Below are 16004 nucleotides of genomic sequence, written 5' to 3'. Positions count from 1 at the left end.
TATAATCAGTTATTCCTATTAATTTCCTAAATCAGTAACATACTGAGTTTAATGTGTCCTCTACAGAAGGCCATCAGACTGTTCAGACTTCAGTATGTTTCTCAGCTGAGTGACTGCCTGTCCTGTGGATGTCATACTGAGTCCTGCCCTGCTGGCAGCAGCAGCCCTGACCAACCGGTTTCTCCTCTATGTGGGAGGGCAGCGGCGAGGCGCCAATACTGTTCATTACCTGCTGTCATGTCAGACGTCTGCAGGCTGCTCTGAATCACAAGCAGCTAAAAATAACCGAAGCCATTATGTCCATGTTGGAAAACAATCGGCCTAACAGGCATCTGCAAGAGTGCTAAATATAAGGTCTGTTGCATTCTGGGAAAAAATGTTTTAGAATTAATCACCACAAAGTATTTTTAAAAAAAAGCCTTTTATTTCTTTTAACAATATACATTTTTTATGTGATGGTTGAGCAGTGACGTTATCTACACACAGGACAGCATCAATAGTTCAGAATAAAAGAGAAATGTTTAAAACATTATTCCTGCAAGAAAGGTCAGAAAACGATAGAAACATAAATCTAAATAAGAGAAACATCAGACATAGAAGGAGATGAAGGACAGAATAGCATAAAATAATAGCAGTGATTCTCCTCAGTGTCCTTGTTTGATGATGATGTCTGACATGTCATCAACCCTCACCAGCTCCAAATTCTGTTAAACAAACAAAAACAAAAAGATACTCTACATATTTAATAGGTTGTAACATCAACACAAGAACATTCCAGTCACTTCAATGTCTGTAAGTAACATATTTAACTAATAAAACATTTAGTTTACATTTTCCTCTTCAAAGTGCTTCTAGCTTTCTGTATCTTAGTTCTGTGTTTTTATGTGAACTACAGCAGATGTAGTCTCATGTGTTATGATTAATGTTAGTTACTGTTAGTCGTATTTCAAACGGCAGTTTTACGCAGCGTATTCTTGACAAACCGCTAGTAACTGATTTAACACACAGGATGTTGTCGAGTTATATACGGTCCAAAACATTGATCAGTTGGAGGGAAAAGAGCTCCAATGTGAATCAGAATATATTATGGTAATAAAATAATCATGTTCAGGATTTACTGCACTTCAAGCAATTAAACAAGAGAAAACTGTTTCTCTTTTTCATTTGCCATCCATTTTTAAAAGTATATGTAGTCATTTCACCTTTCATCGTGTTTGCATTGATTATTATTTGGCCTCCAGTGGAACAAGCTGACATATTATCACCTTATTAAAGTGAACATGTTGGTAAACAACGGCTTATTATTGGTGTTTCTGGCCTGACAAATGTACGTTAAAGCCTTGCATTCGACTCTTTAGCTGCTAAAAGCTTCACTATGTTCATCAGCTAGTTGCTAACTCTGTCATTTGGTGCTGGTTATGTCAGGTTCAGCAGGTTTATCAGAGCTTTTTTTGCTGCCTGCTGCTAGAAGTCAGGATGATGAAAGTGGTGGTTATTGTAATTGTGTGGGTCGGGGAAGCAACTAGCTGAGGGGAACTGCAGAGTTAATGATAACTCTCTATGGGTTCGTCCTCTTTCACTCGGCACATATTCATTTGATCCATTGTTGATATAAAAATATTTCAGTGCAGCTTTAACTTTGAAAGGGTGACACAGCCGATCTGTTGCTTTGGTTACGGGCAGTTTCATGTAATTTGTAGTTATTTAGAACAGTATTGACGTTAAAAGGACGACTGCCAGCCAATCAGAGATAAACGTTAGCTGGACCGAGGACTCCCAGCCGTAGTGTTGATAAATATCACTCACCTTCTCATTGGCAAGATGAAGCAGAGCAACAAACGCCAGCGGCACCGACAGGTTCTGAGCCATTGTGTTGGGTAGTCTGGACCAGCAGAGAGAAACAGAGACAGACAACAAAGTTTACATTTCATCAGTCATGCAGTTCAGTTTTAGTGCCTTTGAGCAAGTTGCAGTTTGAGTTCTGCTGGCAGGTTCCCAGCAGGTTCCCAGCAGGGTTCAGATGAATCTGCCAGGCTGAAACACATCCACCCACACAAGTGTTTCACTTCAAGATATTGTGGTAAAACATCACATGTGCAGAAGCATACAGTACATTTGCATGCAGTGAGCGAGTGAGTGCTATTCAGTCATCATTATTCCTCATCAGTGTTGTGGCGTAGCAGGAGGTCTGTTGATACCTTTGAAGAAGCGTCTTTGTCGTCTGACTGAAGACTTTCTCCCCGCTCACCTCTGGTGTCTCCACAGTCTCCACCTCCTGCAGGGAACATGAAGACATAACTAATAAAGTAGACTTGTACAAATAGAAGCAAACACAGATACACACAGTTAAATCTGACAGGCTGCATCTCATGTGTTTAATGAGTTTCAAAACCTAAAACATTTCAATTTACCATCTTCTATAACCGGCAGATAAAAAGCTGATACGTGGTTATTATGTGTAATTTACCTTCGGTGGTTTTTCTTGGCTTTCAGTCAGAAGAGTCCACATGCTGGTCTTCAGTCTCTTCATGTCCATTTTCTTGGCTGTCTTGGCATAGTTGATCTCAATCTTGTTGACCTAATGGACAAATAAAAATGTAAAACTATGCAGCAAAAATGACCATACTCATAGAGATCAGGCTTCATGAGTTATTTTGTAATTGACGTCAGGTGCAAGAATTCTGTTGCTGGGAATAACTTTTTATGTTTGCGGAGGTCATAACGCAGCCGCTAGTCTACAGCGCTGCCTTGTGTGGCTTTAAATATCATTACTGTAGCTTTGAGTATAAAGACAGCAGCTCTAAAACAACAGACACCCGCATACATTCTTATATCCACTAAGATCTTGTGTGACTCACCCTGTGTGGTTCAGGTACCAGATCTTCCTCCCCATAGGTGGAGATGCCCTCTGAGTCTTGTGAGGGCGGAGCTATACTGTCACCTGAAGGCTGTGTGTCGTCTGAACCGGCAAACCCTTCAACATCATCATCACTGTCACCTCCCTGAAGAGGAAGACAGATAAACACATTCAGAGATGGAGTTTGTTATACATTTTTACTTATTATGAAAACTATTAAATTTCAACATGATAATTTATTTTGGTCTATTTGACACTAAAAAATTAATGTAAGAAGTATTATAGAGCTGCTCGCTCATTCTAATTCTCTCTGGTGAAGGAAAAACAGTCAAAGCAATATAAAATACGTGTTTCAGACCTCAAGACCTGGACAGAAGTTGGCCGTGTCGTTGGCGTTGTTGTAGTCGTAGTCTCCGATGCCTTCCCCGAGCTCTCCGGACAGACGCTTCTGCCCTTCTTGACATAACTGGAAACAAAACCAGAAATATCCCTCAACACAAAAATTACCTTTATTTTGTTACTGATAATTAAAATTAATTATTAGCTGACTGTAACAATTGTAACAACTGATGACTGTGAGAGTTACGCTGCAGCAGCGATGACAGCTGTACATTTCTCTGATGTTTGTGTGGTGATTAAAACACAATGATGTCATGTATCTAATGGGACGTCAGTGCCGGAGAAGATCTGAGATATCTGCACTCGAAGCACAACGCCAGACATCTTTAAATGTAATGAACTACACCGATACTCTGCATCCACAAGCTGAGCACAGACGAGCTGCCGGGTGAAGTTAGTCTGAGTTATCAGCTGACGCAGGCGGCGAGGCCTCACCGAGCTGGAGGGTTTAAGGCTGAGCTGTGACAGCGTCTCTGGAGGAAACTGGAAATCTGCTGGTAAAGTTGTTTTCTTGTTGCTGGCACTGAGGGCAGACTTGGTGTTGGTGGTGGCGGCCTGTGGAGGGAAAGCAGATCATGTTAGATCTCCAGGTGATGTCACTGCTGAGCTGCGTGTCATGTGATCATACATGTAGACATGGAAGAAAAAGTGCAATTGCTCTTGGAACTTTTTAAGAGTAGGTAGCATTAATCAGTACAAATCCAGCTTCACATGGTCTGAAGTTGTTTTTGTATTTATTCTGGTCCACCATGTCTGTCAGGCTGAGGTATAAAAGACTCCCAGTGCTGGTTACCGTGACACCAGCTGCATCAAAAACATTTCCCAAAGTGCTGAATGCTGCGTTGCTATGGCTACTGAACCAAAAAGTGCCATGTTACAGCCTTAATGCCTTCACATTTCGATAGATGAGACATGTTGAGACGGCCCACCTCTGGCTCTGTAGGTGTCACTGAAGCAGAGAACATAAACCCAAACTGTAAATGATGAACAAGTTCTTCAGTCTAAAATGAAACAAACGTCAGGCACTAATGACAATTAGCAGTTAGTCGTTAATATGATCATTATTCTTTAAAAACCTTTTTTAAAATCATCATTAGTTTAACTGAATACTTGAGATTTTAGATCATTGGAATGAACATGGAGACATTTAAAGGATTTTTATTCTCAGCCTACAACATGAGCTATGGTCAAACTATAGTTCCTGGTCGTCACATACTGTATATTAATTAGCCAGTTAATTACTCAGCAGTGAACACAAGGTAACGTTTACACCCGTTGACCCTCCCACAGTGGATATGTTGTGTTTGGACTGGAGTGAAAAAGTAGAAAAAGGTTTTTTACTCTTGTGGTGCGGAAGTAGGTGTCAAAGTTGACGTCGTCATTGAAGTCTATTTCAAAGGTCTTCTTGGGCTTCCTCTTACGTGTCTCCTTGTCAGGCAAATGATCCACTAAAAGACATAAAGTACATGAAAACAAACAGATAAGACTAAATGTGAAAGTGTAATTTATCCTCACACATCCCTTAAAACATGAAAATGATAAACCTAATGTGTATTCATTATGTCATCAGTATTATACAACATCCAAACACATTCCTGATACGTTTATGTAAAGCTACTGCACATAGTAAAGACACGCTGTAGATAAAGCTACATGAACTGTCATCACAATAGTAAAAACAGCAATACATTCAATATTGACTTCATTCATTTTAGAAACAAGGAAGTGCTCCGACTTTTTGTCTTTTAACTCCGTATCGTGTTTCACTTTGTGTACATTTACGTACATCATAATATAACGTACAGCATGAAGGATGTACATGAACATGTGACTTCCTCCTACAGCAGTCTGACTAACATCCACTGCTATTGTTTTATTATGCTGTTTGTAACAATATGATGTAATGACAGAAGTTTATAGCCGTTCAAAACATGAGCTAAAATATTATATAATAGTATACAGTATATAATATAATATATATACTGTGCACACAGTGTAAACTGTTAAATACACTATTACACACAGTCCAGTTTTCTATGGCACGGGCTTTTTATTGTTTAACATGCTAATTATTCCAAATTATATTATCAATAAAATACTATATTACTATATTATAAAGCTGGGTGAACAGATGTGTTTTAATGTACGTTGATAAACCAGATCCCAGACCAATAAAGTAAAAACATCTGGTTCAAATAATGGTGATAACTAAATAATCTTCATCATTGAACTGATTCGTTAGCATCACAGTTCTTTAACGTTTTCACCACAGAAACACAAAGTGAGCTAGCTTACAGAAAGTAAGCTAGCTTAGCCAGTTGCAAGCTAGCTTAGCCAGTTGCAAGCTAGCTTAGCCAGTTGCAAGCTAGCTTAGCCAGTTGCAAGCTAGCTTAGCCAGTTGCAAGCTAGTGAAAGCTCAACGTAACTTTGCACCAAAGGCAGCTCAAAGTTACTGGAAATGGAACAAATGAAATGTGAAGGACGCACAAAATGAAAAGCATTAGTCTGCCTACATTAATTATTAAGTACATTTACATCAGCGAGCTGCCTGTGAATCCCACTGCTGGTTACTGAGCAGCTCTACTGAAGCATTTGGGGTAAAATACTGCGTCTTCCTTAAGGACACTTGTCTCTAATCACTGATGTCACCAAATGTGTGTTAAATCATGAATTTCACTCACACTTGTGCTTTGGCTTGAACTGCCAGTATCCAGGTCCGGCCCATGTGGCCATCGTCCGGGGGCTGAAGTAGGAATATTCTCTGGGCTGAGAGGACAGCTGCAGACACATAGTGGTGATATCTCCCCCTCCGATGGGAATGACGTCCCTAAACCACCATCACACCGACACACAAGCAGACGCAAATCAGCTTTTATTAATAGAGGCTTTGACAAAGAACATATACACACATACCATTAAATGCCTACTGGTGATAATGTATAGACTCCTCTCAATCATCACTTGAGACCCACTAGAAGTGTGTGCTGTTGTATTTATCGATTTATCTCTCACTCTGGTGTCAAAACAAATCCTGCATAGTAAACCTTTAAGTAGGCCTTCAGGAGAAGAGGCTATTTATCTGTATAGAACATAATAGAGTCCATTCTTTCATCCTAACACGAGGTTCAAACAGGATTAAAATGTACTAGGAGAGAAAGAAAAGAGAACCACTACCAGAAACCTATACCCAATGCTTCTGAAAGTATAAACGGCTTGAACAAAAACAGAAAAATCTATTAATCAGAAGGTCTGTTGTGTAAGTTCTTAGTCATCTTTTCTGCTGTTGGCCCCTAAGTAACTCTACAAATTCTTCAAGTGTCATTACCATACATTTATTATTGTTCTACTGTCCTGTAATCCGGATTCTCACCTTCCTTTTCCGGAGCCAGAGGCCTCACAACCGTCCTTGTGCTCCTTGTTTCCCTCGTCACAGTCACCTAGTCCCTCCTCGTAGTCGGCGTCAAAGTCAGGGCAGTCGTCTTCCTCGGGTTCAGGCTCCGGCTCAGCATTAACGTCAAACACGTGTTCGCCATGCTTCATCTTCTCCAACAGTTGATTCATGGTCTGAAAGAAAATTCAGCGTTGTGGAGGAGATCATATGACTTATAAACTGCGGTTCCTAAACTGCTGTCTTTCAGTAGATTCACAAAAGTTTCTGGAAAAGTGTGGAATATAATTTTAGTATAATTCAAAAGATGCACATGACTACTATCTATGGTCTCATTCTCACCATACAGAGAGACCAGACTGTAATTGAATTCTAAATCCATTACAAATATCTTCTTAGAGTGTTATTACATCAAGCTGCTGGTCCATGTGGGCCGCTGCAGGCCGCTGCGGGCCGCTGCTGGTCCACTGTTGGCCATGTGGGCCGCTGCTGGGCCGTTGCTGGTCTGCTGTGGGCCGCTGCGGACCGCTGCTGGTCCACTGTGGGCCATGTGGTCCGCTGCTGGGCCGCTGCGGGCCGCTGCTGGTCCATGTGTTCCTGACCAGCCCTGGCCGGCCTTTTGGCTCTAGACTGACTCAACTATGTCCAGGCAGTCAGGTTAAAAATACCAGTGCCTTTGCCTTGTGATCAGATTCACAGTGGCATGAAAGTGGTTGGCCAATTTGTTTTACTTATCTCTCTGCAATGCTCCTTGAAAAACAGACTACTGACAAGTTCCTGTCAGCTAGACTCATTACTTCCTGTCAGTTCAACATTGTGGAGATTCTTGTCGAGAGTTAGATGAGAAGATTTATAACACTCTCATGTCTGTACAGTAAATATGAAGCTACAGACACCAGGTGGAAGTATAAAGACTGGAAACAGCTAGCCTGTAGTAACACCTACTAGCACGTTTAAAGATCACTACTTAAGACTGCATCTGGTTCGTTGGAGTCTCCGACGGCTGCCTGGAAAAGGCTCTTTACAAGCAAGCTGCAGCTGCTGGACGTTTGTCTCCAGGGAGCAGAGATGATGACTCCTGCATCATACTACCAGTTAAATCTAAATATTCAGTGACACAGTCACAGTGGTGATGAGGTTGGTGGTTATATAGTTTCTCTGACCTGCTCAGGGTTCCAGCTGGTGAAGGAGAAGTCCTCCAGTGAGGGACAGATGGAGCTTTTCTCCTGGGAACGCTGCAGTCCGGCTGGCAGGAACACAGAAATATTGGGTTCAGCATCAGATCAAAAAAACTGAGACACACAGGTGCACGGCGCTCAGGCTGCAACGATCAGTCGATTAATCCATCAACAGATCAATTATCTGGAAATATTCAGGTAAACTGATGAAGCTCTAAAAACGTAATACAGTAGGAATCAGATCATTTTTTCTTTTGCTAAAACATGTTACGCAGGATAAACAGGATAAACTTCTCATGTCTCAGACAATAATTCAAATTATTTGAGGCTACGTTCCTGTCAAATGTGCTGAATTTCTATTTGAGTAAACTTGGTACCATCCATGTATTTCTGAATGAATGCATTAATGAAAATGCTGCATTTAGAGTTTAAATCACCTCACTCCCCATTAACTCACTGAAGAATTTATATAAATGCAAAAATTAGATTTTCTGGAGAACAGTGTGGTTGTTACCCATGAACGGGGACGCAGGGACTCCCTGTGGAGGTGGAGGAGAGTAGGAGGGTGTGGACTGCAGGAGGGTCATGCAGGAGGGAAACAGCAGCTCGCAGCGACTGTTCTCACTGAACAGAACCGACAGGAAAACACCGGCTGTGCTGCTCTCATCAAAGGACGAGGCCATCCGCTGGAACATCGGGTCCACCTGGACGGGACACACAGTCAGAAGTCAATAATCTCTACATGCTGCACTGAGCATGGTGATCTGTTTGATATGTGATGCATCATAATGGAGCACAAAGATAAAAGCTCCATCTGAGATGACAGCTTAGTGACACGTGTCCAATAATTGATCTCAATCACCCAACATGAACTTATCAATCATCAGTTGGAGGTTCTGTGGATATAAACTGATTATACAATACACTATCTACCAGGAAGTTGAAGAAATTAAAAATGCTGACACACTTGATCACTATCAGGTCTGATAATAACTTTTCTTAGTCATTTTAGAAAAATATACTTTACATTTGCAGAAGTGTATTTTTACCTGCTGGCAGGTAAGAAGTGATGTGTAGTTACAGCATCATCTCACCTTCCAATACTCTGAATGTATGATGTGTTTAGCAGCGCGTTTATTTCACTAACAAACACAATACATGGATGGAGCATCTCTCCAGCCTATGATTGTTTTTAATTATGTGACCAACACACAAAAAAGACAAAAAGCATCAAGTTAAACTTCCTACTTTCATTCTCATGATTCTCACTTGTAATAACAACCATGATCCATTTTGGAGTCGGAGTGTCATTCTGCGTACCTCACACTTCCTCTCAGACTCGGCGCTGTTGATGTTACTCAGGTTCTGCTCCACCGTCCTCTTCGGAGGCCTCTTCTTCTTTGGCTGTTTGGCAGTCACCTCACCTCCTTCATCATCTCGCTCCTCTGCGTTCGGACCATGGTCTGCACAAAAAAACATGGAGGAAAAAAGCTGAAAACTTTAGAATTTGTGAGATTTCTGGATGAATAAGAGTTCAAATCAAAGAAACATGTAGGCAGACAAAGTCTCACGTTCTCAAAGAAAAACCCTGAAAACCATCTGGGCTCCAGCGTACAGGAATGAAAATCCGTTCTGACATTTTGCAACAATAAAATCTCACCCTCTCCAGGCTTGGTCTCGGCTCCCAGACCACCCAGCACCCTGTAGGCATCAGCATGGACAGCATCCACCCTCACAGCATAGATCTTTGTACTGGCATCCAAAGTGCCAGCCGCTACCTTCAGGAGGGAACACGCACACACACACGCACACACATGAAGGATAGACGAGCCGTAATTAACATTAACATATCTGACCATGACTGACTCATGCAATGTGCAAACAAATTACATTTATTTTGTTGAATAGCCACAGACGTCCCTTCAGACTTCTGTAACAGTGAGTCTTTCATTAGGTTAACTCAGGATGCTGCAGACCTTATCAGAGTCAGTGGGACTATTTCATCAGGTTTTCAGAAACTGTATCTAAGAAGGGTAATTATTTGGATCACAGCTGTCTTTAAAAAGGAAATTAGCCTGATACTCATCATCGATCTAATTACGGAAACATATTCAAAGATACATTTTTCACACACTTTTTTGATGAAAGCCTGTGTTTCTGTGTTTTCATAATTACAAGTTTAAAACCAGGAAATAGTAAAACAGATATGAAACATTTGATTCAACAACAATAAATTAATAAAAAGTTCAAAAAAATGGGATTTCTGGCAAATCAAAGAACTCATCAAAGATTCATTAAGAGGATATAAAAACCTCACATACCTTGAAGTTTGTGAGCTCAGAATCCTTCTGTTTGAGAATATCAGCCATGTAATCAATCAGATGCAGACCAAAGGCGTTTTTTGTGGTAATTTTCTACCAAAAAAGAAAAAGAAATGTGTTAGTGTTTGATTTTCAGTTCAAATAAGCACATCTTTAAAACACATGGGAAATGTGATAAACAAAGAAAGAGGATAAAAACCTCAAATGTACGCTGTGAGGATGATTTCTCTGTAACACAGACTCTTAATATTCATGGACATCATGCATGTATACTCACATTCTCAGTGGAGAGCTTGATGCAGGTGGAGTAATGCTCTGAGATCTGTGCATTTGACAACTTGGGCACAGCAGCGGGAGTCCCCACAGCGCTGTGTACAGACATGAGATTACCTTTAAGCTCTCAAGATACACAGTTCACAGATATTGACTGTTTAAGTTGTGATTGAACATGTTTTTAGAAATCAGTGTTTGCACAACAACCTTTACATGACTGTCACCAACTGTCAAAAACATGGTTTGCTGAACAGTTCCTTTATCTTTACTGCATACCTATGAGATGCAGAGTCATTGAAAGAGGAGTCCGTGGCAGCTTGAAGGTCAATGACTCTTGACCGCCGGCGCTGACGCCGCTCCTGCTCGTCATCGTTGCCAGGGAAGGCTGCTAGCAGCGGGGTGCTGCAGGCTGCGGGGGACAGACCCTTGTTCTTCAAGGAAGACGACGTCCATCCTTGACGCACCCGGGAGACCGGTGTGGAGGCTGCACTCATCTTAGCTGGAAACAGGGAAAAATATTATTACAGAGGCTGCATGTAGGATACTGAGTCAAGAAAAAAGCTGGGATTGTGTTTCAGTGTTTAGAAAAATAAAATAAGGTTGTTGTAGAAGATTACACTTAATGAGAGTTACATGCATTTTATATAAGTTCCATAGAATGAAAAATGCTGACTTTGCAGTAGTAGTACATGACTTTCATTTTAACAGTCTACACTGGGCAATATTCTTAATATACTGCAACTGTTAAGAATTGAGCATAGGACTGGAAGGAAAGGATACTTCAAGAGAAACATATTTTATTTTGTATGTACATTATGTGTATCATGGTTTACAGAGAGAATACCAAGAAATATGGAAACAGTTTTATCAGCTCTAGTAGTTGAGCTTTAAAAGCTCAGGGTTAACAGTCTTCACTCTGCAGGAAAGCTGGTATACAGCAGTTGATCATATGTAGACTAAAGGGTTAAAGTCAAAACTATGAAATGGAAACAATAAAAACTGATAAAAGATCAAAGAAACACATTCGTTTTTTTCCCTGTGCGGCGAATTCGGTTTGTACAACTATTCACACGTAATCTCCTTTATTGCAAATGTGCTAAATTTAATAATTTAAACTCTGATTTTTCTGACATTGATTTGAGTCGCATTTTATTTTAACGCTTGTGTTAACGTTAAGTGAGCGATAACGTTGCGAAAGACTCACATATAAACAAAAGGATTTCAGCTGAAATGTGACGTTAACACTTTCTAAATGTGATTTCTCATCGTTAATGATAATTTTACGAAAACAAGCGTTATTTTATCACAGCACACTTGACAAACTAGCTTTTCTCGCTGAAACATGTTCTACCCTGACAATAAAACGAAAATAAACTCGTTTTCCAGCTCCATGATCTGCTAACGACACCAACTTAGAATACATGCAATTTAGCATAACAACGCTAGCTTCGGCTAACATTGCTAACATGAACGTGTTGTCCCAAATATCGTCAGTTAATTGGTTTACTGATACACAAGGATCTTAAAACAAGGCCTTCTTGTTCCAAACAGCGTACCTCAAAATGTCTGAAATCCGTTGTGGCTTCAGTGCGGCTCGTTATAGTTTGTAACAAGGCACAGAAGATCAGAGCAAGATGAGCTTTTTCTTCCTGTTCAGCGTTTGAATTTTTGCGCCGAACGGTTTACGTAATACCATGAAACGTCATGACGTTAAACCACGCCCCCTGTGTTTTTTTTCTTAATGACTCACAAACGAAGGGGAAAAAATGAACAAACTACATACTATAATACGGAAGCTCTATAACCCCTTTTTGACTATATTTTTTATGGCAAAACTATACATATATATATATATATATATATATACACACACATATGTGTGTCTGTGTGTGTGTGTCTGTGTGTAAAACAATATACATAAAACAATATATATACATATATAAAACAACATGTATGTATGTATGTATGTATGTATGTATAATTCTGTATTGTATCTGTATTTTGTATTTGTATTTGTTGTATCTGTATTTGTTCATATTGTATTATTCTATTGCATGACTCACACTTTATAACCTTAGATTGAAGCAGCCATCCTTGCACAAAGTTGTTGATACCCACTTGATACACACATTAAATTGCCATGGCACAACTGGTTCATGATCAGTATGTTCCTTCACCAGCAAAAATATTGGATAGTGATCGGAGTCAAGAGTGCCTTTCTTATGGGCAGACTTATACTGAAATACTGTTTTTGTAATCCTAGTATTCAACTGGGAATCGTAGCATGACAGGTTGGGATGGGCAGGAGGCACTCAACTGTGACTCAGTAAAACAAATCAAATATTGTAGTAATATCATAGTAGAATAAACCCACATGCATCAAGTCAGAACGGACAAATAAACAAAAATTGGAGTACCTCATGGACCATCAATGTAATTCAGAAATGACATGTTGCAGCTACATTGTTTCCTTACATTTAAGCAGCATTCAGCATACTGTGCATGGACACACAGACAGATTTGCTTTTTACTTAAGTTTAGTGAGGGTGGAATTAGTTTTCTTTCATCAGAATCACGGTTGTTTTTTAACAAGACACATGCACTCTGGGTCATCCACTGTCTCCTGGGGGCTTCCTGCACCTCTAACAACATTCATTCACATTTCATTAAGTGGAGAGTGGAAATCTGCAGATCTTAATTTCATAAGTGGGCAGTGTGATTACATCTCTCTCAGGCCTGTGAAAGTAGTATGCAAATTGGTAAAGATATATGAATTTCCTAACAAAGCCACAATAATCACAGACTGAAATTATGAATGAAGCCTTCATTTGCATATTAGTGTTAAAGTATTATCAAAGGGTAGTCTGTGACCCAAGGGCTCCATATTTGTTAAATTTTATGTTTCTACTGACAAATACATTTCCCAGGCAGCTTACATATGGGTTGAAGATTAAGTAGAAAGAAGTTGACGACAATGAAAATACAATCGCTGCTCACTAGATGGCAGTAAAAAATAAGGTTCCTACCACTGACTGCAGGTTGCAGTAAATGCTAAAGCACTGGTTTGGCATTTGGGTAAAACACTGTCTGTTGTATTTTCCCCACTTGCATTGAATTAAAACTCAGTCCCCAGGACAAACGTTTTGGAGTTTGCATTCTACAGGCTGTCTGGCTCATCACTGTCTCTGAGGTGTGATCATGTCAGCCTTGTGTCCACAACTTGTTTCCAGCGTCCGAGCTGATACAGTTTGATGTACAAATCTTTCTGTCGTAGAACAATAATGTCATTTATGCAGGTGTCAAAGTCTCAAGTTACTCAAATATTGTCTCCGTTCCCGGTCATGTGGCCTGAATCTTCAGTTAAATGCTGTACCCACTACAGCCCAAATATTAATCTGACTTAACACAAAGCACAGCTCGACATTTTAGCTCTCTGACTCCTCCAGCCGCGAGGTTGAGAACGGACTTCAGTATATGTGTGACGGAGAACAAACCCAAACATCATGTGTCCTCTGACACTAGTCTGAGCTATACAGCTATGTATACTGTGTTTACATCCTGAGAAGCAAGAGCAGAGGCACATGCCTGTGTGTGTGTGTGTGTGTGTGTGTGTGTGTGTGTGTGTGTGTGTGAGTGCTGTGTTTATGCCTCCAAAGAGAAGCACTTCAGTGTGATAGATGGTTGTGGCATTACAACTGAAATGAACTCATGGTGTGTGTGTGTGTGTATTATGTGTATGCACTATATTTAAACCACACACACATAAATATAAGAAGCCACACTCACATACATACAGCAGTGCCTAACAAATGAAAAGCATTAATCTTCTCAACAGGAGCCTCAACTTGTTTTTAACCAACAACACTTGATAGATTTTTCCTGTCTGGTCATTGATGCAAGATGATGAAGATTTTTAACTGACTCACTGTTTCTGTTCTGCATTTCTGTAGTTTTTATTCTGTGCTTATTAACACTGAACATTTCTGGCCTGAAGTTATTTTTAACAGTGAACCTTAGTCAGGTTTTGACCGTCTTAGTTAAACCCTGCTTTTACTCAAACACAGACTCACTCTGATTTGGACACTGAAGTTACACAATCATGTTAGCTCAGCATTAATGGAGCATTTAACTTCTAGCATACTCAAACAATACGCAGTGCACGGCGAGCCTATTAGGTTGTGCTGTTAACTTGATGGGATAAGGTCCAAGTCAATGAGGAAGATAGATGTACTGTAACGGTCCAACGCTTTTAATGAAATTACTGAGCAGCAGAGTGCTGCGAACGTGTAGGCAGGGTTGTTAAAACAAGGGCAGACTGAAGCAGTAGAGCAGAGTGGTGGCCATTTGTTTGAACATGCAGGGAATGTCAGATGGGCCAGGGTCAGGAAGACAGTGTGTCATTGGGAATAAGATCATAAAAGTCAAAAGGAAATGCAGAATATATTGTCATTTCACTGATGGAACAAACCCCCCGGCAGCAGCTTTAGAGGTCTGACCAAAACTACAATAACTTAAATATATAAAGCTGTAATTATTTGTATTTTTGGCCACTTGGGGGCAGTGAAACAAGTTGTAAATACCAAACTGACATATTGTCATCTTATACAGTTGATGATGGCTGACATGTTAGCAAACAGTAGCCTATTTACACGTCCTGATACACCTGGTCACCTGATGAATATAAATCCTCCTTTTAGCTCTGTGCTGCTCTCCTGAGAAAAAAATATCTGCTCTTTAGCTGCTAAATGTTCACCAGCTAGTTGCTAACTTTGCTCTGGGAGTTTTTCTTTATGGATCAGCAATTTTTAAAAACATTTGTTTGGGCATTTTGCTTTTATTTTATAGTGACAGTAGAGATATAGACAGGAAGTGGTGAGACATGCAACAAAGACATACAACTCACATGAGCATGCAAATGATTTGATACACATTCCTGTCAGTGCTAATCATCTGATTGACAGCTGGTGGAAGTGACACACCAAGAAATGTGGAAATGCACCAGCAAAAGGTGGAGAACTGGTAGCTCGCTACTAACATTGATGTGAACAATACAGGTTTAAAACACAACTGAAAATGTCTTATGAGGAAGGAAATGTATTCAACATGTTTGTTGAGCCTTGAGGACACAAATGATGTCTTTTAGTGAGAAAAACAGAATGAAAAGAAGCTGAACCATCCACAAATGCATGCAAGCGTACAGTCTTTGTAGATTACCTCGTTTACCTTGACACAACAGATACAATCATTGCCACTGTGATAACTTTACAGAGCAGTAAAATTCTTCCTCACAAAATTATAAACTGTTGTGCAGTGCTTCTAACTCTAACTGGACTTCCTGGATCCTATTTCATTGTCTTACCAGTAGCCGAGGCAACAAGCCCCCACCAGTGCTGCCACTTGCATTTTTTTGATGCACAGCTGTTTTTGGTCTGAACAGCCACTATACATGTTTCAAAAATCTTAATTTCAAACCTTGCATAAATATTTGTAAAATAAAGCTAACATGAAGAGGATGATCAGATTTTCAGAAGCATGTGCCATTCTTGCTACTTCCCCTTTTGAGTTGTACTGGGAGCTACATAAGCTTT

The 16004-nt window shown here is 40.1% G+C and overlaps 1 protein-coding gene across 1 annotated transcript; it reads right to left on the bottom strand.

Moving 5' to 3' along the window:
- Positions 1-402: 402 nt before the first annotated feature.
- ncaph (non-SMC condensin I complex, subunit H) lies at positions 403-12092 on the bottom strand. The gene is made up of 18 exons (XM_042422382.1): positions 11973-12092; positions 10693-10915; positions 10421-10511; positions 10144-10236; positions 9483-9600; positions 9143-9285; positions 8337-8526; positions 7808-7890; positions 6627-6820; positions 5938-6083; positions 4598-4704; positions 3692-3811; positions 3216-3323; positions 2859-3002; positions 2468-2578; positions 2199-2275; positions 1807-1882; positions 403-704 (listed from the first exon to the last, which is right to left on the bottom strand). Exons 2-18 carry the CDS (start codon positions 10908-10910, stop codon positions 645-647), a joined length of 2079 nt encoding a protein of 692 aa, XP_042278316.1. The 5' UTR covers positions 10911-10915; positions 11973-12092; the 3' UTR covers positions 403-644.
- Between the last annotated feature and the right edge of the window lie 3912 nt (positions 12093-16004).

This window comes from Thunnus maccoyii, chromosome 9 (assembly GCF_910596095.1).
Source record: "Thunnus maccoyii chromosome 9, fThuMac1.1, whole genome shotgun sequence".
In the NCBI taxonomy this organism is placed as follows: Eukaryota; Metazoa; Chordata; class Actinopteri; order Scombriformes; family Scombridae; genus Thunnus; species Thunnus maccoyii.
Note: the sequence above shows the minus strand (reverse complement) of the source record. Positions and strands in the feature narration are given on the sequence as shown.

Excerpts from the sequence above, each read along its gene's own strand:
- ncaph (XM_042422382.1), bottom strand. The coding sequence starts at position 10,910 with ATGAGTGCAGCCTCCACACCGGTCTCCCGGGTGCGTCAAGGATGGACG. Across the intron at positions 7,891-8,336 it reads CCCTGCGTCCCCGTTCATGG|CCGGACTGCAGCGTTCCCAG; the intron begins GTAACAACCACA and ends TGTTCCTGCCAG. Across the intron at positions 3,003-3,215 it reads ACTTCTGTCCAGGTCTTGAG|GGAGGTGACAGTGATGATGA; the intron begins GTCTGAAACACG and ends CTTCCTCTTCAG.